This window comes from Poeciliopsis prolifica, unplaced genomic scaffold (assembly GCF_027474105.1).
Source record: "Poeciliopsis prolifica strain line A6 unplaced genomic scaffold, Auburn_PproV2 SCAFFOLD017, whole genome shotgun sequence".
Lineage (NCBI taxonomy): Eukaryota > Metazoa > Chordata > Actinopteri > Cyprinodontiformes > Poeciliidae > Poeciliopsis > Poeciliopsis prolifica.
Window position 1 is genome coordinate 2597563 of NW_026562392.1, and position 21467 is coordinate 2619029.

A 21467-nucleotide genomic window follows, 5' to 3' on the forward strand; every position below is an offset into this window, starting at 1 on the left:
AGCTTAGCGCTGTCAATCACCCTCTTGTACCTTACTCTGTGCTACAAGAAGCCTGCCACAGATGTTAAGGTTAGCTAGCAAGGCCATCATTGACAGGCAATAAGCAGCTTTTCTGTAATGGTAAGCCATTTCTCTGCCATTAGCACGTTCACAAGGTTGATTTACAGCGCCAAGAACCTCCCGACTTTGAATGGTTGTTTTTGACCAGGAGAGATGCATTTTTTCAGACCCCAATAGCAGCATTGTTGAGATGGAGGAGCTCTTTCTCAATTCTCAATTTCACAGATTACCTGTCTCATATTGTACTGTCATGACATGGTAATATTAAATCTGTAAAAAAGATTTTTTGTATAAGTCATACAGCAGCTTTAACTCAGATGGGTTTTATTTGACTTTAGATTGTAATTAAGCTTAATTGCATGTGGATTTGGTCCATGTTTGTGAAAACAAAACTCGTGTCCAAGACAAACAGGCTTTGGCCTATTTGTCAACAGATTATAATGCAGTTCTTAGAAATGATGGTTCCATAACTAAGTAGTTCAATCATTCACAGGAAAGTTCAAACCAGTAAAGCTTTAAATATGGCAAGAAAAATGCAGACACTTTTTTCAACTGCCAAGTATTAATTCCCCATTTTCTGTAGATTGTCAACAAAGGTGATACATTTCTCTTGAATCTTTTTCCAACTTATTTGCTTATATAAAAAAAAGCCTATTAGCATATTACTACTGTACTATTTTATTCAACAAATAAACATTTGTTCAGGCTGTTTTAAGCACATGCTGTGAATAAATGAGGTTCACAAAGATTGAACGCTGGTTTTTGCAGTGCATCACAAAGCTCACTTTTGATACAGAAACATTTGAGGAAATTCACTCATGTTTACTGAACTCTTGATCTTAGCATTATTTTATAGAATTTTTCAAAAGCAATTGTTATTTTAGAAAGGGTTTCAAAAACAGCAAGAAAACTTTATATTTGTGAAAAGAAAACCTGTTAAAAATGTAAATCTCCCATTAAATCAATTCATTAATTCAAGGTTAATTTAAAGAAAAAGAAAAAGAACTCACCAAATCTTGCCTTTCAGTCATACTCATCTTTTCTACTATGGACCAAAACCATCGTTTAAACTGCAGTAGTTTATCTGCATTTTCCCCTGTAAGACCAACAAGTGTTTTTGCTTAATACGCTGTGGCAGAAACATTAAGAAGGAAGCCATCATCAGAGTGGAATCGGGTTCAACGTAGACTGCAGCGAGTGAAAGACCTGATTCATCGTTGAACGAAGTGAAGCTGATGAGCATCTGAACGTTGACTTCTCCACAGCCGTTCACCAGCAGCCGGAAGTCTTCCGCCGTCAAATCCTCCAGGGCGTTTTTAGGAAGAACGTCCAGCAAACCTTTCCTCATCGCCTTAAGAAACAAAGGGAAAAAATGTTGGTGAATCACACCAAATAAAACCCACCGGTCTCAAAGGCGACGTCAGTGTTCCGACTCACGTGGAGCGGCTGCTCGGCCACCACCAGCATCCGGTGCTCTGCGTACTTCCTCACATACTCGTAAACGTTGTGTGGAGTTACCGGCATGTTGACCCCGCCCGACAGCAGCTCAACCTGCACGACAAACAAAAGGAGTAAATCAACAATCTCAGATGTGTTTTTATTGAGGTGACTGGTTTCAGTTGGTCTTTATTGATGTCTTAATCAGATCATCATTTAATCCGGTTTATACAGTTCAAACTCAGATTTCATTCTTAAACTGCAATTTAAATATATATATTAAATATTATTTTCACTGAGTTCATCTTGTAGCATAAGTGTTTTTATCATTTTTGAAACGTTCAAGATTTCCTTTCCACATTGTATGAGTTTAGATCAACACATTTTCAAATACAGACTGAGAAATTTCCTGAGAGATTCCAAACACTACAGATTCCAACAAAAATTCATCTTAAATTCTTTTATTATTATTTTATCATCGTTTTTAAATTAAATTAGCAGTATGAGACATTTGCTTTTTATTCCACTATTTTCCACAATCACTAAACCACTAAAAGCTGAAGTCTAATTGGATGCAGGAGCAAAACAACCAAATGTTTTGTTTTCAACTTAGTAAAACCAACTATCATGTTTCAAACTTCAGTTACATTTAAGCAGTTTGTGCATCTTTGGACTCTTTACCTTAGTTTATATAAAAAATAGTTGTTTGATTGCTTTGCGTTTACACCAGGTTGGTTCAAGAACCATGAACCCAGATTATAACCCCAATGTAAAGTAAGGCAATCTACATGCCAATGGTCCCTATTTTTTTGAAAGAGCGTTTATCTGGAGTCTCAGTTATAACATCAAAAATCTAAATATCAACATTAGACCAAACTGAAAGGGTGCCACTTTATAGCACAATCAAGTAAATATGTTGACTTCCATAGTTATCAATATGCTATAAATTTCAAATATGACTTAGAAGAAAATTGACTTTGTAATTTAGCGCTTTGAAATTGGGTCTCTGTCTCCATAAAAGTAATCCTGCTCCTTCTGAAACTCCGTCAGGGAGTCTTTAAAACATGGCTCATCTAATAACTCTATCATTTTTACCAGCATTTCACTGAGAAGCAGCTCCTATAATGAGGTCAGCTGATTTGAAGTTTGACCAGGTATTTGCTAATTGCTACTGGTTAGTCTGAAGGAGCCGAGTGGTGGAGTCAGGTTATTCATTCAAACAATATCAATAGAGGCTGGTACCTGTCCTGCCCCTTCCTCCTTGCAGAGGTCAATAGCAAAGGCCAGATCCATGGCAGCAAACACAGCGTCCGCTTCTCCCGTCTGCGAATGGCGGATCAGCTGCCGTAAGCTCTCGTACATGACCGGGTCAAAGAACGCAAAGTCATGCCAATTCACCTGCAGTGACAGATCACACATATGTTCGTTTTTTCATCCAGAAGGAGAAACAGATGTGTAGCAGCTGCAAACAGAAAAACACAGCAAAACGCTTTCTACCTTTCTACCGAGCAACACTTTGATCACGTGTCTGTTCAGCGTGATTGGACAGAGTTCATTCTGCAGCAAGCAGAGCCCCAATATTCTGGAAGGAAATAAAAGTCAAGGATTAATACAGATGCAACATTTTCACGTCATGGGATTCAGTTCCTTTCTCATTTACCTGCCAATGTTCCTGAAGCAGTTGAGTCTGGCCTCTGTGTTCTTGCCCGGCCGGGGGGAGTAAAAGCCCCGCTTGCCGGGCTGGTAGAAGAGGGGGGCGTTGTCATCGGCATCGTCTGGATCATCCAGCTCCATGTCGACAACGCTGCGCGTTGATCCGTGGCGCTTCCGGTTATCTTGCTGCTGTAACAGTAAGTAAGGAAACACCTTGTTAATTTTGAAATCTCAGCTAAATCCCACTTTTATTATTTTTTTTATTATTTTTTTTTTTTTTTACAAGTGATGGTGAAATGGGGGGAAGGAAAAAAAGGAGGAAAAAATGGGTTACCTGTGCTTTTTCAGAGGCTTCAGGGAGGCCCAGGTCCAGGATGCTGTCAGCACCATTTTCCCTAAACCAAAAGAGTTTGATGTTGGTTAAATGATAAAAACCTGGTATAACTGTACATAGTACTTTGCAAGTTTAGGTTTTCAAACAAACGTTAACTTGTACTTTATTGCAAACCTGTGCAGTTTGAGTATCATATGAAATTCAAATGAAGCTTTTTCCAAATCTGAAAACATGTAGTTATGAATTGAAGCATTTTCAAGAATTTCAAGCACCAGTACGAACCCCGTTTTCACTACATGCCTGCTCTGGGGGGTGAGGTGGAATTACCTTCCATGTGCAATGAGAAGCTCCATGGCTTCCTCCACCCGGGCCCTCAAGGAATCCTCGCTGGCTAGCAGCAGCAGCAGTTGAGCAGGAGAAAGCTCCAGGAGCATGCCGGTGATTTTACTGGCAAACGCCTGCAGAGAAAAACGCACTAAATTACATTCAATAATGCACAACTCTAAAATCCCTCCAAAATTTAAAATCCCACTAAAATTTTAACAAAAATCGATGTTTTATTACCGGTTGCATTGCATGAACTCGAGGGTATAGCCGTTCACCAAGCGCCTGTCTGTGTGCAGGCAGGGGGTCAGGCTCGTCGCTGGGGTTTCCCTCTGAGGAAGGCCTGAACGGCCGGGTGTCGATCGACAGCTGCCTTCTGGAGTCCCTACAGACCCAAACAACATCAGAACCACAGAAGCACCAATTTGATTATAAAAATAAATAAATCTAGATCTGACATCAGTGACAATGGACCAGAACCATAAGGACAGATCTATTCACTCTAATTCTATAATTTGTAGTCTGAGTGACATCATGCTTTGGTATTCATTTTACATTATATTTAGAATTTATAGAATTCCTATATATTGTCACTTTCTGAACCATTTGAAAGAAGGTTTGTTGTGGTTTATTTTTACATGTTCGTGTTTGACTAAGATAGTCAATCTAATATTTCCATCGGCTGTATTTGCAGCTTGGCGACTTAATGTGAAATGAATCATTCTGCCTTTGTTTTAAAATGGTAAAAATTGTGTTACAGCAGTTAATCTTAACACAAGATGTCTCCGCTGTTAAAATAAATTCTAAATTGCCTGCTTAAGCTTGGAAAACAGTATTCCAAAATGTTCTTAATGCTTTGTTCTTAAAGCAGGAGAATATCATTTCATAAAAAATGTGTTGTACATATTTGTTAAAATCATCACTCCCTTCTCCCAGAGCCAACAACAAAAATACGCCGCCTTTCAGAAACAACCAGTCAGGAGGAGGGTATTGGTGCTGTCAATCATCCTCTTGTATGCGACCCTCTGCTACACTACAGGTGGTTTCCAACAGCAGAGTTTGGCAAGAATGCTATGTTAGTTAGCATGGCCACCGATGAAAGTGGATAAATAGTTTTCCTGTAACAGTATGCTGCTTTCCGCTATTTGCACATTTAGCAGCATATACAAGGTTGACTGACAGCACTAAGATCAGCCTCCTGGCTCTGATTGGTTGTTTGGTCAGTAGCGGTGCGTTTTTTTAGATTGCAGTAGCAGCACCGGGTGGACATTTTTATAAAGGTTAGATACTGCAGCTTTAAACAGAAATCAGAATCAGCAGGTCACTAAAAAACTGGAGATCAAAAATGAGAAAAACATTCCATATATTCTATATATCAGGACTGACCTGTCTCGGTCTCTCCGAGATCCCGCTCGAAGCCCTCCACTTCTCCGCTCTCTCTCCCGATCTCTGTTTCTTAACCTTTGCATCAGATCTGGAGGGTTAAAAAACAAAACAGACAGAAAAGAAAACTTAAAAATACATTTTTAGTGTGGGGGTAGTTTTGTCCAAAAATTCATTTGCAACAGCAAAATGAAATATTTTCAGCATGACTGAAGAATCATTAATTGCAGAATAAAATGTCGTAATATGCGATAGTTTCTATGTTTGGCATACTTGAATTGTAATCGTGATGACACGTACTGCTGGCCTGCATGCCCTTGCTGACACTCTGAACGCAGTCCAGGTTGGGCAGCTTGTCGTTGGAGAGCAGCGCCAGCGCGATGGCCGTGTAGAAGCTGCGAGCCACGCCGCTGCCCTCCCCGGGCTCGTCCTTGAACGTGACCTTGACCCGGTGCACGGCCATGGGCGTGGTGGTGCACCGCCTGCCAAAGTGGCCATTGAGCTGGCGCATGGTCTGCTGTATCAGCTGGTCCCGGTCGCGGTCCACCTCCAGTGCCAGGTCTCGAGACTGGAGGTTCCTCAGCTTCTCCATCTCCCGCCGGAACTTGGACTCCTTCACCTCGAAGCCGCCCAGCTCTGTCAGGATCTGGGGAAATGAGACAGCAGGATGCTTATCTTAAGCTCCAACAGTGAAAAATGCTTTGATGATGCCCACTACAATGGTAGACGCTGAACGGCACAAACAACTTTAACATATAAAGTATACGATGATCAATAAGTCACCGAGCTACTAGGAATGAAATAAATATTAATACACTGAAACAATCCAAACACATTTTGTTGAGGTGAATGACTGTCCTGCTCAAGTTAAATTTTCAAACACAGTATTCAAAAAATAAAAAAATATCTAAAAATGTTCACCATGTTTTCTAGAATTTGCAAATATAAATAATTGTGGTCATTCTAACTGACCAAAAACAAGAGAAATTTGATCCGATTTAGACTTCATATGCTGAGAAAACAACGTATTTGCTTTTTTATTAGGTGTATGAAAAACATGGTTTCAACTGTTTCATACACCTAATTTAATGAAACGTTACATTGCATTTAATGAAACATGAAACATTACATTGCATTAAATTGCAGTTTGAATACCAACCACTTATTGCAGAAATCAAACGCTTCACAAAACCTTGAAAATACCTCATTAAAATGAAAGAATTTTCCAGTTTTACCTCATTTTGGCTAGCTTCATAAAAACTTAAATGAGGCTTACTGATCCAGGCTCAGCTCCTACGTCTTCCATGAATACGCGACCGAAGAGCTCCAGTGACAGGCGCCAGCGGCCGAGCAGCATGTCGTGTGAAATCATCATCCCCATAAAACTGCACTGCGGTCTCGACAGCAAGAGACGGGGAAAAAATTAAAAATGAGATGCGTTTTCATTTAAACCTTCACATTCGTGATGCGTTTTTTGAAGGGAATTGTAGCAGCTCGCCTGAACGACGGAAGAGGAGGCCCATCGCTCTCTGTGAGGCCGATCTCAGCCAGGAGGCTGCTCTTCAGCTGGGCGGCGAGGTCGCGGGGAGACGGACCCGCTTTCGAAGTTTCCATTTCCTGCTCGCCCAGCGTCTGGTTCTCTGTGCTCCGCTGGCCACTTTCCATACTCATGACGTTTTTTAGGTTGGCGGTGTACGACATCTTTGTAGGCAGAATCTGTTCAAGTGAGGAAATGAGAGGCTCTTCAGTAACGTCACACATTTTAGGAGATAAGATTGTAGTATGTACAGTTATTTTTGTAACTTTTTACAAAAATATGTCATTTTCATATTTATTAAAACTTTCACCGTGACATAAATGTATGATATTAAAAAAACAACTTGTTTAAAAGCAGTGGGGATTCTCTTCTCCTCCCAGTGTTACTTGTCTGGTCTGCTGTTTAGTCAAAAAACAGCCAATCGGAGCCAGGAGGAGCCAATGCGGTTCCAGCGCTGTCAATCACCCTCCTGTACGCTGCTCAATGTGCTAATGGTGGAAAAACAACCCGCCTTTCTAGGAAAACCATTTATCAGTCATCATCAGTGGCTATGCTAACTAGCATCAGAACTCAAGCAGGCTCTGTAGCGATAAACCAGGTGCATCTAAGCAAAGCGTTAGTGGGACCTCCTCCTGGTTCTGACTGGTTGTTTCTGACCAAGTGGATTTGTGCAGCTAATACTAGGAGAAGGCAGAGGAACTCATTATTTTCTCCGCAGATTATCTGTCTTGCATTGTACTCTAACCGAATAGTGACAGTTTTAATAAATATGGAAAACTTTTTTTAAATGAAAGTTAGAATCTGCAGCTATAACACTGAGTCAATCATAACTGCTTCAAACATCCACATTTAAATTATGCAAATATATCCATAGCAACTACAGTCTATAAAACAGTAGTTTTATAGACTGTATAAATTTGGTTCTGAATATGGCTGGTATTATTAGAAAATGTTTTGTTTTATTATTGCTGAAGGTTATGATGACAATACCGGTTAGAATTTAACCACATGATATGACATGGGCTGATATGGGATATTAATAAAATAATAAACAGGAGTAAAAAATATCATAGCGTCACAGAACTTAAAACATTTATAGCATGAACTAAGATTTTAATAAAAAAAAAAAACTGAAAAAAAAATTAACAATTGTAAACATCCGCATTAATTCTTATTAGAAGCAAGTGAAAAGTAGTAGCCTGATTGCCGCCAGCTGACCAGCAGTGCACAGCAAAATGTGAGGAATGGAGAAGTCTGTGTCACACAATGCTTCAAGCAGCTGGAGAAAGCTACAATTAACGTCTTGTTAAAGGTTTAAAAGCGTAGGAACAGACAAAACGCCAGAAACAGAAAAAGAAAAAGACGTCTCCAAAGTCTACTGGACTTTCAGGCGCACCATGACAGTTGTTTTGTCTTCTTTATCAAAAACTCCCCTCTGTGTCCCCTCTGTGTTTCCGCCACCTTGTTTTCTGATTAGCTACACGTCACATTCAACAGGCTGCGTTCTCGTTCACCATATATGTTGTGACATCGGGCCAAAACAAACCAACATTTTGACTGTCGATTTTAAATTCTTCCAACCAAACCAGATCACTCTTAACACACACGGCAGGAATCTCAATTATGATTATTTTCAGAGCCATCCCAATAATCAGAGTCTCTAAGACTGAAATCAGGACAAAAATCAGCATAACAATCTCAATGTGTTAACAAGGTGTAACTTTTACCATCCAAGTGTCTTTACCCAGTAACTAATCCATGTGTAGTCAACAGCAGTCCAGCAGCATTGTGGTAATTAAAATCTAAATTAGTTGTTAGCATCGGGGCGAAGAAAGTCCGTCCAGCAGCCCAGATGTATTATTGTCATGGAAACCTTATAAGCATTGCCCTTTGAGGTAACAGTCTACCACAATATGCAGTACTTTGTGATTGTGATGTTGGATATGCAATGAAAATTTTGACTCAACACATCATGCAGTCCCAGACATAAATTAAAAGAAACACAACTGCAAGTATTTGTCTAGTGAAGCTGGGGGCGGTATGACTGATGTGGGGGGAGGGGCAGGGTAGAAAGGGGCTGGTGGTTTACCTCCAAGCAGTTCCTGTCCATGCTCGTCTCAGCCAGGCCTTTGGTTGTCATGTAAGACGAAGCGTACAAGCCCTGAGAGGGACGCCCAAACAGATCCTCCTTTCTGGCGTTTGGCTGTTTGGTGAAGAACCAAAACAGAGTTAAAGCCACGGAGAATAATTCCCCAGATTTACGGCACTACGGCAGACATGAACTTCTGAGTGTGGTTAACGTCTGTAATGTCTTTGTCATCGCTTTGAACTGTCCTTTGGGGAGATTTGAGTAATCAAAGTCACACTAATGCAAACACATTACTTGGCACTCTCTGATTCATGAAAAAAAAAAAATCTAAAGCTATATCGCTTGCAGCCAGTTTTAACCATCAAGAGTTTACCCAAGACTTCGAATGACTAGCTACACACTTTAATCAGGCCAATAATTGGCTGTTGTTCCAAGAACCCTCCAAATCAGCTGTAGACTGGCTGTGAACAGAACCCAGATCAGCCGTACAGGAGAGGAGCCTGGTTACTTTTCACGTTTGGAAGTCTGACCTGCAGCAGGTGGGGCTGGTCTGCCAGTGGGATGGCCTCGGCCAGCGGAACGTCAAAGGGGTTGGGTGGGATGCAGCCCAGGAAGGTCATCGAGTCCGAGCGCCGGAAGAACGGGTGGTTCTGACCTGTTTCCGCGGGAACCGAGTCCTCGTCCTTGTCCTGCAGAGTCGAGCCTGTGGTAAGAGAGAAAGAGACATCAGCTGAGAATACAGCAGGTGTGACAGATTAAAACACAGTTGTATCTGGAAAAAAACACAAAATATCACCAATTACATTTGGTCTAAGCTTTAGAGTAAATATGTTAGTTCGCTTTAAAAAACAACGACAAAACTAATTTACAAGTAATTTTTCAGTGGTATACAGAAGCTTGTTTTAAATAAATAATTTCTTAATGTTGACAAAAAGTACTAAAAAGTGAAATAATCTGCAAATTTTTATTAATACTAAGGAATTATTTATTTAAAACAGGTAAGAAACTAGATCAAAAATACTTTGTAAGAAGTTGTATTTTTGCAGTATTTAAAATTCAGTGAGTTTTCCCCCCTACTTTGATTGGTGTCTTCGTCGTTCTCGTGCTCAGAGTCCTCATTGTCCAAACCGAGCTCCAGAATCTCCCGATTCCTAAAAGAAAGGGGGCCGGGAGTTGCAAATGTTAAGATTTTAAATTGAAAAACGACTTTTTGTCAAAGCAATACACAGAGTCCAATGTGGGCAGCCCTTTTCGTGTAAATTCACCTTTTTCTTTCCATCTGTGGCGTGTCCAGGGTGGTCTGCTGATTCATGGCCTTTATCCAGTAAATGAGGGCCTGGAACACATAGGCCACGTGTTTCAGTGAGCACACGTCCAGAACAGGAAGCACGTCTGAATGCTCGTCGTTGTGGGAGCGCATCAGAGACAGCGCGTAGTTCAAGAAGTCCCCCCGCGCCGACATCATGCCCTGGCGAGCAGTCAACAGTGTGGCTGCTCTCCTGAAATTCAAATAGAAATCGTTTCATTCCAATTGTACGTTTTAGTTTTTTTTTAAACAGATAAATCCACTGGGAGACTCTGCTACCTCCGTCCTTCCAGAGTGCGGAGGCTGGCCTCCTCCCGGGCCGTCATGCGCTCGCGGCGAGCCGAGTGCTGTGAGGCGTGAAGCGGGTGGCTGGGGTGGCCGGGGTCTCCGGCAGACGACAGAGCCGAGCCGTACCGCAGCTGGGCCTCGGTGGAGTCCATGATGGACACCATCCAGTTCCAGGTGGGAATCAGCTTTTCCTCCACATAGTTCTAGTGACAAACAACAACTCTTTAGTCAGAATTGAACCCAAATTGAGTGTGTTCAACAATCGGATGGGTTACTTTTGCCCTACTCTGTCAAAGTTTATTCAACTTGTGGGATTCCCCAAGGCTCCCTACTCAGAGCTTTCATTGGTTTCATTTTAAATATTTCAAGTATGTATTATTTAATCTTCTAATTAAATATTTTACAATTTATAAGGTAAATCAGAAACATATACATTATAAACCCATGTAAAAATATATACACTAACTGCCTGGCTGCGGTGAACTTGTGTGTAAAACCCAGGGATGCAATGCTTTTATTCCCATTACCTGCAGGTTGACTGCGTCCTGGTAGGAGAGCTTGACAGCTGCGGGATACTGCGAGTAGACGAGATGATTGTACTTGGGAATCAAACTCATAAGGTCAGAAATCTGCCTGATGACGATGCTGTAGGCGCGGGCCAGGCTGCTGGCCGAAGTCAGGTAGCTGCTGGTATTGCTGGCTTCCAGCGCCGCCGCCGCTGCCGCTGCACTGGAGCTGATTGCGCTGGAGCGCCGCAGGTTTGTCGGGTCGATGTATATCAAGCCGGTAGAGCTCGCTGTATGAAAACACAGTTGAAATTGACCAATTCTTTAGAAGCAAGAGCATACTTGTTTCACTGCTGGTGAGCTACAGACCAGCAGGTGTTGAGGAGGCGGAGGGGCCGCTGCCGCTCGCTCTCTGGCTCGGGGTGTTCCTAACAGCCCACTGCATGGAGCGGGGAGCCTGGGCGGCAGTGTTGGCGTGGGAGGCGCTCGTCGTCCTTTCCAGCGGCTCGTCCAGCAGGAATGTCTCCTGGTCGACGTCGTCACTCTGACTGCTGCTGCTGTCCGAGTCGCTCGAGTCGTTTGACTGAGAGTCGTCCTCTGAAAAGAAGGCAGGGACACTGCTAGCACCTTCAGCAGAAAGAAAGACGAAGGGAGAGAGAAAGAAGACAAGTTCAGTTGTTACATGTAAATCTCTAGCTTTTCATTCACTCATATTTACGCAGACTGAAATGCACATGAGTGAATCACACCACTACAAGGCAAAACACTGCAAATATGACAGGAAGAAAAGCATAATGTCTAATAAAACTTGGGTTAAACAAACTGTGGTTTTAGTTTTTTTTTCCCCCACATAAAAACTGTACCTAGAGAGAAATATTAAGACTAATCTGATCAGAATCTGAAAAGAAAAAGCATCAGCAATATTAGTAGAATATTATGGCAATGTATTAGTTCCATTGTAGATAGAAGAAAGATTGAAAAATTAAGTAAATGTCCATCTAAAAATTCTAAGTTTGAGATTGATCTCAGAAATATTTCAGAAAAGGACATTTCTGAGTTTGAAAAGTTGACAATTTGCTAGAAAAAAAACTTAAGAATTTTTGAGAAAGAAACATGGATATTTTCTGAGTTTAAAAGTTCCAACCTTTTCTAAAAAATATCTTAAATTAATCTAAAAATGATAGGTGTTTTTTTACTCCTGAAACTCAGAAATGTCTGTTTTTTAAAGAAAATTTCTGACAATCTAAAAAAAATTTCAAGCAAAATTGAGACACTTCAATCTCAGGAATTTCCAAGTTTTTTCTAGAAAAATAATTTTTTTTTTTGTTGAGAGATTTACTTCTTTCCCCCATCTACAATGGTCCTGATACATCAGAGAACATATATACTGTACAAAATTTAGGTGGGGGTGGGAGGAACATCATCACAAACCACCGGCAAAAACAGAGTTAATTATTATGTTATTTAGGTGAAAGGTCGACAAGACGACGCTTGTGATGAGAGACGCTCTTTAGCACACATGGGGCAATAGTCGGGACGTATCAAAAAGGGGTCAAACTGAACGAACTCTCAGAAGGAAACTGTGTGTGCAGCTTGCAAAGTCACTCTCGCCCTGAAATCTGTGTGTGCATTGAAATAAAGAGGAGCTCATACCAAAAATAGGAAATGCCAAGGACACCCTACTGCCTGCAAATGAAATACACGGGGTATTCAGCCAGGGGTAGTTTGGTCCGCTGTATCATCAGCTCTTTTAAACAGAATCCCACAAACCAAACTGTTTCCCAGAGGACAGGCCTCTTCTTTAAATCAGGAATAAAATATAGAAATTGTTTAAATGCAATCTTTTTTTTTTTTTTTTTTTTTTACTTCTCTCATAAAACACAAAGGTAAAAAACTAAAATGAATGCAGGGGGCGGTGTTTCCTAGAAAAGAAAAATTTAATGTGATAGTCGAGAATTCTTAAAAAAGGTTCTGGTAAACAGTTTTGGGTAATTATAATCTTACTGTCAGTAGATGACTCTCTTAGCTTCTTCATTTACCATAAATCCAAACTAGTTGATCCCAGTGGCTACAGCTAGCAGCTAGTTGGAGAGGTGACCAAGTGAGACTTCTAAAATGTTACACGCAGTCTCATTTTTATCGGTAATACAAAGTACAAGGCAATATTATCACCCTGAGTGAAATGCACGCTCAAAACGAAGAGTTCTTGTTCAGACAAACAGTCCTTCCTTACGATGAAGCTGACTGAAAATTGTTCATTCAAACCAAAAGAAAGTTTTTGCTTTTTACACTGTTTCACTTCAAAATCAGTCAATCTGATTTAAAGTAAATAACATTCTCATTCTTTTACAGAGGAATATCACCAGTGGACCCCCATTTAATTGTAAATTCTGTATTTTCCATACTGTATGTTGCATCAGTCAAATAAATAAAAATAAAGTGTCATGAAGAAGAGGAAAAAAACATGTACAAGTCACACTGGACTGTAAATTGTAGAACCAGCCAAAGTATGGAAAAAAAGTGTGTGATAGTCCAGAAAATACAGTAATCATCAGCTCCTCTGTAAATTCCCACTTGATGTAACACTGAAAACGCCTCAAAGGTAAAACGGCATTCGCATAAGAATATTTTAAACTTCATGAGATTGCATTTCTTTTAAAATGGTTAAAATTTTGTTTTACTTCAGCCTTTGTAATCAATCTCGATTTTTGCAAAATGGATGCAAAGAGAGTCATCTACCGCATAAAGGAAATTGTCCACTTAGAACAGATTTACAGAGTCTCAAAGAGTCTAAGCTTTCACTTCAGAAGTAAATCTAGTATTAGTTGATAAGATGCTAAAATAAAGCCGCTGATCAACCTGCTTCAGAGCCGGCAGTCGCTGCCGTGACGACGCTTCTGCGACCACTGGCGTTGTCCTGGTTGCTGTGGTTGCTTTCACTGTCGCTCTCCGTTTCGGCGGCTGCCAGCAAGTCCAACTCCATGTCACTTCCTGAACGCACATTCAAATCAACATAACAAAACTGACTGGTGTTTTCTTTCCCGTGATAAATAATAGCATTAAAGCTCTACGAAAACAAAAAAGTAACAAAGAAATGAACTAAAACTGTCTCACCATCTTCATCGTGCTCATCATGTTGACCTTCTGCTTCGGCGTTTTCCTCCCCCTGCTCCTCCTGGTCATCATGATGGTCTTCCTCACCAGCTACTCCCTCTACAACTTCAACCTGAGGAACAAAAACCAGTCAGATCCCAACAGAAAAAAAACAACAAAAACAAAGTGTGATGCAATTAATCTAACTTTACAAAGTAACGCATGTGAAAACGTTCATTATTTCACTGTCGGGTTGGTTTTTGTGGCTCCCTGACCACAATTCCAAGAATAAATTAAATAAATTAGGACAAAATGACAGCTTTCAAATTAAAATCTACTTTAGATGCAACACAAAGTCATCATCTCTCCAAAATGTTTTGATTTCCTTCTATTTTCATAAGTATCATAAATAACATTACTCATTAACCTGTGTTCTAAAGTCCACCTTGCTGCACCCAATCTGCTTCTAATTGCTCTATTAAAACTTGGCTAAAATACAGCAATTCTTCTCTAAATGAATACTGAACAAGATTCTGTTTTGATAGCTGAAATGAAAGAGTTCATGTTTAGTTTACTGTCGAGTATGTAAAAAACAAAAATTGTCTTCTGTCTACAATGGAACTAGCACACTGGCATAATATTCTACTAATTATGATTTAAAAATATTTATTGGTCTGCAGTTACTTTTGAGCTGCACATAAAGAGAATGCCAGAACTAAAACAAAATGCAGACATTCTCCTTTTTTTAGTTACCAAAAACCAAAAGTACAAATTGTTCCAATTGTTTCTGAATATTAGTGCAAAAAAATTAATTAGAAAGATGAATTATTGTCATTACACTGAAGAAGAAGAAGAACAAAATTCAAAACTGCACCTTGATGTAGTATTCATATTACGATAAGCATAAAAAGACATTTTTCTGGATTGAATCAAGGTTCTGGATTTAATATATGTAAACAGGTCAAACATGGCTACCCACCTCTTCCACATCGGCTGACACGATGTCGTCCTGCTCCTCGTCCCGCCCCCTGACGGGCTGAGACTGGCTGCTCCGTCTGGGCTGAGGGTTCCTTATGATGTAAGAAGCAACTGTTTGGATGGAGCTGAAAAAAATAAAATAAAATAAAACACACACACAAAAAAAAAATCTTCAAGATGTATCAGCAAGTAAAATCCAGCCTCATCTTCTCCAAAGGTTCTTCAAATGGTTTGTGGAGAACAGAAGCTGAAACAGCAATGTGTTTCACGGCTTTCGGCCCACCTGCTGGACTGGTCTGGAGACGGCCTGGGAGGAAGCGGCTCTACGGAGAAAAGCTCCTCGCTGCCCTGAACTGCATCTATGCTGGTGCTGGCCAGCGTGAACGGAGCCGTAGGCCTCGCTATCCCCATCCTGACCGGGACGATGAGGGATTCTGCGACGTTGCACAGCTCCTCCACCGCGTACGGCAGCAAAGCCTGGAAAACACGCCGACACTTCCCGATGGGCTGCGGGATGAAGTTGCTGCAGGGGAAAGACACAGAAACCCGTTTTCAGAGCAAAAACCTACAAAGTGAATTCTCAAAGGGTTGCGCCCGAAACCGTAAGCTTTGGTCTTACTTTTTCTTTTTGGAGGAAGCCATCTCTACGCTGAGGATGACAAACACACGCGCGACGGAGCGCAGGAACCTTCTAGTGACGGCCACCGCCTCCTCCCTCCTGCCCGGCGTGTATTTGTTCTGCAGCTCCTTTATCAGAGTCCCCAGTAGAGTGTCAATGAACTAAAGCGGGGGAAAAAAACAGTTTCAAAGATGACCATTGTTTGAAAAAACATTTCAATAGCTTTTGCATTAAATCTAAGCTGAACACACTATATCTGAACGTAGGAAGAGCATATAGACTCACGGTGATGTCAGGAGCACACTTGACAATGAGGCAGTGTGTGAAACAGTCGAGGCGAATGGTGCCGCTCTGCTGGTTCAAGTACACCTGTTCTTCAGGCAGGAGGTGGGCAATTCTGCTGCTGGCACTAAGTCTGACACATAGGGGGAAAAAAAACGTTTAGAGGCAACATGTTAACATGTTGTGCTCTAAACACAAGGGGGGCCCAAAGTGGAAAACAAGTCAAGAATGATAAAAAATGCCAACAAAATAGAGAACAAAGAGTTTGGACACCACTGCCTTGCACCAAAACGCCATAGAACTTAAATATTTTTGGCAGATTTATTTTTGTGTTTTTATAATGTAAAGCACTGCCTTGTTGCTGAAATGTGTTATACAAATAAACTTCATTGATCGCATAATTAAAACTAATGGTCTCTGTAAAGATTGTCATTATGACAATTTCATGATAATTTTTTTCATTACAAATGGAAAAAAAAGAAAATGACTGAAATATTCTGAAAATTACTCAATTAAAAAAAAGGTAAAAATACTATGAAAATTACACAAATAATAAATAACTAACAAGAGGTTAGCCCATCTGGCTAATGTGAAAGCTATTGCTTTATTTTTCCATTATTCACTAGACAGCCCTGCAATTATTTTGCAATCAGATTTGCCTTCACCCATTTCAAGACATTTCTATAGCTAAAGTAAAGACAAAGTTAAAAACCACAGCTGTTAATACAGAATAGCATTTGTGCCCTGCATACTATAATATGTCTCACACAGGCCAAGTCACTCTAAAAACCCAAACAACTTTCTGCTTTAATACGTACGGATCTTTGTTTTCCTGAGAACCAAACATGATCATAGATTTGAGGGCGTTCCAGTCCTGTAGGACTCTCTCCAGGGCCAGCTGAGCGAAGCGAGGAGGTTCCAGATCGTGGTCTGGCATGTCAGAGTCTTAAAGAAGACGACAGCGGTTGTTTTAGGGACATAGTCCTGTGGGATAAACTGTGGGATAAAGCACAGTTTATCCCACAGGATGCACAAAATTGTATGTAGAAGAACTAAACCATTGGTGAAACCCACCCTCTGCATTAGTAGCCTTACGGTTCCGGTCTTCTCTGATGCGAGGCGGTCGGTACTGACAGTGCTCAACACTTTGCCTGGCTACAGTCTGAACCAGGAACAGTAATATATGCTCTCCCCTGCAAGAAGAACCAAAAGAAGTTATAGATTCATTTTTCTTTTCCACTATTTCAAGTCAAATGTGTAAAAACCAAACTTGTGGTAATGGCTCTTTAGGTGGATTGGATGAGTTTTCAGCTTCACTAGTGACCAGCCATACGGAAGCTGAAAACTCTGGTCCTTTTAGGATCGATAAATGCACCGCATCTATGACCTATTATGTCTCGCTGGCGATACTCTTCAATGTGGAGGCTATTACTGAGCAAGGACGACTCAAATTTAGCTATTTTTAGCATAAAAAAAAAGAGGAAGGAAAGAGATTTCTACAGGATATCAGCAGATTTTATATTTAATACAGAGACCTTTTTAAAGCTGAATGAAATTTAACACCAAAAAACTATAAATATCAGGCATAGTTGGGGGATTCTATTGTATCATAGCCAAGCATAGCAAAAACCTACATTTCTGGGGTGTCTGTGGCCTTTGGCAGCAGCAGAATTGTGCTTCTTACGCAGCTCCCTGCAGCCTTAACACCCCCAGTACCAAATGTAACAGTTTTTTTTTGTTTGTTTGTGCTCTTTGGGTTTTTTTTTTTGTTGTTTTTTTGTTTTTTGTTTTTACCAGGAAAGTACCTAACCTTGTGTAAGTTGGCAACAGAAGTGAGCCGGTGCTGAAAACGCACACAAAAAAAAACCTAACCAGATGCCTACTTGCGAGTATACCCTTGTTAGCTTAATGGCCAACAAGGGTACTTTAGCAGGTAGCTACCAATAGCCTCAACTACCCAGAGTCACAGAACACAATAAAAATTGTCTGCAATTCAATGTTAAGACAAAAAAATTTCCCACAAGAAAAAAAACCAAAAAAAACACAAGCATACGAGGTAAAATAGCCCATACATGGCAAAATTCAAAGATTTACGATGAATCTATTTTAAGACCAACTCACTTTTTCTTTTTAATGAGACATTTTAGGCCTTAAAATTCAGACATGAATGTAAGACTTCTTAATGTGCACTTACACATTAGGGCCATTGTCTTGTTTTAAAAAATAAATATATAAATTTTAAAAACCTGACCTGCTGTTTGGTGTTGTGACCAGGTTTGTTGTCGTTAGCAGCCTGTAGAGCAAATCCAGGCGGGCAGCCTTCTGGCCAGCTATCAGTGTTTTACACTTGCATTTCTCCCAACAGTCACAATAAGCTGTAGGGGAAGTCCTTTTCAACCTGAGGCAGAATAAATTAAAATCACAATAAAAATAATTTATTATGAGCAAGGAGGAAAATGTTTCTCAGGTCCCTGCAGAGCTGAAGTGAAAACAAGGACTTACTTGCAGTCATGTCCTTTGTGACACACTCGAGCGCACTCAGTGCAGCAGCAGAGCGACTCAAGGAGGCCGCATGTTCGACACTCAAATATGTCCTAAAATCATAATTAGAAAAAAATTCTATTCATAAACAAACATTATATACGAAGGCATAAAAGTGAAAATAAGAAAAAAACAAATAAAAAAGAAAAAAGACAAACTGTCCCTCCTGTAATGCTTTTCCCTCTGTCCTTCATAGCTGACCTGGTTAATGTGCTCCGCTCCGGTCCAAGTGAAACTGCAGGTGTCGTTGCAGCAGAGGACATAAAGCGGAGAATCATCTGGGTTGGTTCCCGCAGGGCAAATCATCTCCATGAACATAGAATCTGCATCGTCTTTCTCCGGGTCGGCCACTGTGTTCAAGACATTCGAACCAAAGTAAAAAATTAAAGCGAGGAAATAAGAGTCGAAACACACAATATGAGGCAACTGGAACAAAGCCCAACAAAACATTGTTCAGACTTTGTTTAACTCATAACACTGAAATGCTCCAGATATTACCCAACTCCTTAAAATAGGATTATCACTTTAAGGATAATGAGTTTTCATCCCTGCCGTAGTTTGTAGTGTAAAATAGGGATGCACTGATCCACTTTTTTCATCTCCACTTCTTAAAGCAGCTGACTTACTCTTGGCTATTTTTTGAGCGGCCTCAAGCACAGTGATAGCAGCTGGGTAGGCTCTTCCACTGACAGCCAGCATGAAGGGGGTCATTCCTCTGGCATCCCTGTCAGACAGGAACAGCAACATGGGCAAGAAATTCAGAAAGACAAATACAGGAACGACACCGGCTGTGAAGCGGATCGTTTATCTCCTTATAGGAGAACACGCGGTTGAAAACTCCTACTTTGCGGAGAGCAGTTCCCATAGGTGTGGCCTCAGAACGACACTGTCACACATCAGCTTCAGGATGAGGTGAGCGTTGGCCTTCCTGTCTTTAGACTCCACCACTGATGTCTCTGTTGACGGTCCTGCAGCAAGGCAGAATGGGAGTATGGCTTAAAAATATTTAAACAATACAGACAGTTTTGGAGCTTTTTAATTGGAATCATTGAGACAATAAATCTAAATTCTTATCATGATAAATGATAAATGATATGATAAATGCCCAGCCCTACTACCTGTGCTTTTTTCTTTTGTTCCATAGGAAATAACAAACCTGGTATGGTGGAGGTGCTGGGGCCCTGGTTAGAACCAGAAGAAGCTGTGGTGAGTGAACCAACTGCTGGTGCAAGAATGAAATCAATGTCACCATCTGTGGATGAGAAGAAAAAAATGATTTAAGATTGTTATAAGCTTATCTTTCAGAGAGCAATTATTAACTCTTGTCTAGATGAACTCACCAGGGTCCATAGGCGGAGGGTCTGGGACCCAACTGGATGGGGCGATGGGTGGGGAGACGGGGTCCTGGTGGTCACCGGAAGACGGCCCAGACTCATGGCGGCCAAGACCTGCTGCTCTAAGAGACCGCCGCATCATCTCCCGTAGACGGAGCCTGTCAGCAACGCACAGCAGGATGAGTTGAATTCATTTTTACAGCATGAAGTTGCTCTTCACTTGTTTATTCTGCGCTAATACTGATTTAGCGGTAGCGTACCCTCTGCTACTGGAGGAGCCAGTCCTGTTTCCAGAGCTGTTGCTCGACACCACAGAGATGGCATTGGCGATGGCCTCCACAGCAGACAGACGCTCTGCAAATGTGTTTCTCTCTGACCTTTCGGCTTCTGAAAGGCAAAACGGCTTCGTCAGTCACATTTGCAGGAAATGGATGCAGGAAGAAATGGATTTTAAAGTGACGGGAGCAGATTTTAGCCTTCAGTAGTGTTAAAAGATTGCCGTTTCAGAATAAAACAAATATTGCACATTAAAACGGAAAACCAGAGCCATGTGAGAAAAGGTTAACCTTCTTCCTCTTTGGTCTCTTTGTTGCTAACAGGGAAGCAGACGGAGACAGCAGCGTGGAAAATATTGCGGTTTCCGTCGCAGCGATGGCCCAGCAGCGCCCCGAGGCCCTGGCCACCTTCGTCCAGGAGGAAGGCCTGCTCCAGGTTCATCAGGTACTGCCGGCACGCCTCGTAGTCGCAGCGCAGGACGTGCTGCATCAGCGTCTGTTTCTGCAAGAATCATTAAACAATTAATCTGATCAATCATGATTGCTCATTTGTTGAAAATATTAACTCGAGACTCAAAACACCAGAGAAGTAGTTAAGCCAAAACTATAAAAATGTATACATACATGTATGTGTGCATCTTGCATTTGAGACATAAAAAAAAGCATCTTTGTAAATATTAGTGGTGCCACTAATGATTATTTTACTTATCAATTAATCTATAGATTATTCTGACGATTAATTGGATAAAAACAAAAAAAAATTGGCCCATTCTGCAGTTTCATTTTTATACAATATTAGAAGTACATCAAAAGATGCATATGAACAAATAATTTATTTTTAGACACGGAAATTATATATATATATTTTTTATTTATTTTTATTTTATTTTTTACACAGTTTGATCCATGTGACACAAAATCTGCAACCTGAGAAGTTCTGTGTTGAACATATTCACAGAGTTTTTTGTATTTTAAATACAAAATATACAATTTTATCCAGAACACCATAAGGGGCATAGATTTAGCTTCACCCAATTCAAATTCTAAAAAATGTTCTACTAAACACCTTTTATTATCCAATCGGTTTTTCTCAGAAAAAAAAAAAAGATTATTCAAGGGAGATATTTACCTCGACAGCCATGATAATGATAGCAGCTTTCTTTTTAATGGTGGAGTTAGATGGCAGGTTGACCAGAGAGTGCACCCCCATTCCCAGGCTGTTTATAGGAGGCAGGTCCAACCAATCAGGGTCCCGAATTCCCCCCATGCAGTCTTTAGCCATGGGATAGATTGTGCCATTCCCGTCCCGGAGGATGATGGGAGACTCCTGGGGAGGACATTATAGACTTTAAAGCGTGCATTTCCTATAAAAATGCAAGTGTGAATGCTGAATAATTTTGGTAAAAATAGAAAAAGCGTTGGAAGCCA

The 21467-nt window shown here is 40.8% G+C and overlaps 1 protein-coding gene across 6 annotated transcripts in view; it reads right to left on the minus strand.

The window, feature by feature from the left end:
- ubr5 (ubiquitin protein ligase E3 component n-recognin 5) overlaps positions 1-21467 on the minus strand; it is a 44491-nt gene that overhangs the window by 969 nt on the left and 22055 nt on the right. For 3 of the 6 annotated variants that reach the window (XM_055041841.1, XM_055041838.1, XM_055041835.1), the window contains 38 exons: positions 21169-21366; positions 20331-20541; positions 20025-20151; positions 19771-19922; positions 19587-19682; positions 19275-19398; positions 19057-19154; positions 18632-18780; positions 18392-18483; positions 18141-18287; positions 16964-17082; positions 16708-16834; positions 15893-16022; positions 15608-15768; positions 15272-15511; positions 14990-15113; positions 14032-14143; positions 13777-13908; positions 11287-11544; positions 10939-11207; positions 10403-10614; positions 10083-10316; positions 9895-9968; positions 9348-9520; positions 8818-8931; positions 6690-6907; positions 6468-6588; positions 5465-5837; positions 5195-5282; positions 4049-4193; positions 3812-3942; positions 3485-3545; positions 3158-3339; positions 2995-3079; positions 2740-2895; positions 1498-1611; positions 1267-1411; positions 1071-1156 (listed from right to left, as the gene is read on the minus strand). In XM_055041841.1, coding sequence (XP_054897816.1) covers positions 1071-1156; positions 1267-1411; positions 1498-1611; positions 2740-2895; positions 2995-3079; positions 3158-3339; positions 3485-3545; positions 3812-3942; positions 4049-4193; positions 5195-5282; positions 5465-5837; positions 6468-6588; positions 6690-6907; positions 8818-8931; positions 9348-9520; positions 9895-9968; positions 10083-10316; positions 10403-10614; positions 10939-11207; positions 11287-11544; positions 13777-13908; positions 14032-14143; positions 14990-15113; positions 15272-15511; positions 15608-15768; positions 15893-16022; positions 16708-16834; positions 16964-17082; positions 18141-18287; positions 18392-18483; positions 18632-18780; positions 19057-19154; positions 19275-19398; positions 19587-19682; positions 19771-19922; positions 20025-20151; positions 20331-20541; positions 21169-21366 — 5778 coding nt within the window. The remainder of the gene's footprint in view (positions 1-1070; positions 1157-1266; positions 1412-1497; positions 1612-2739; positions 2896-2994; positions 3080-3157; positions 3340-3484; positions 3546-3811; positions 3943-4048; positions 4194-5194; positions 5283-5464; positions 5838-6467; positions 6589-6689; positions 6908-8817; positions 8932-9347; positions 9521-9894; positions 9969-10082; positions 10317-10402; positions 10615-10938; positions 11208-11286; positions 11545-13776; positions 13909-14031; positions 14144-14989; positions 15114-15271; positions 15512-15607; positions 15769-15892; positions 16023-16707; positions 16835-16963; positions 17083-18140; positions 18288-18391; positions 18484-18631; positions 18781-19056; positions 19155-19274; positions 19399-19586; positions 19683-19770; positions 19923-20024; positions 20152-20330; positions 20542-21168; positions 21367-21467) is intronic. The other 3 variants (XM_055041840.1, XM_055041837.1, XM_055041839.1) reach the window with 3 other exon arrangements.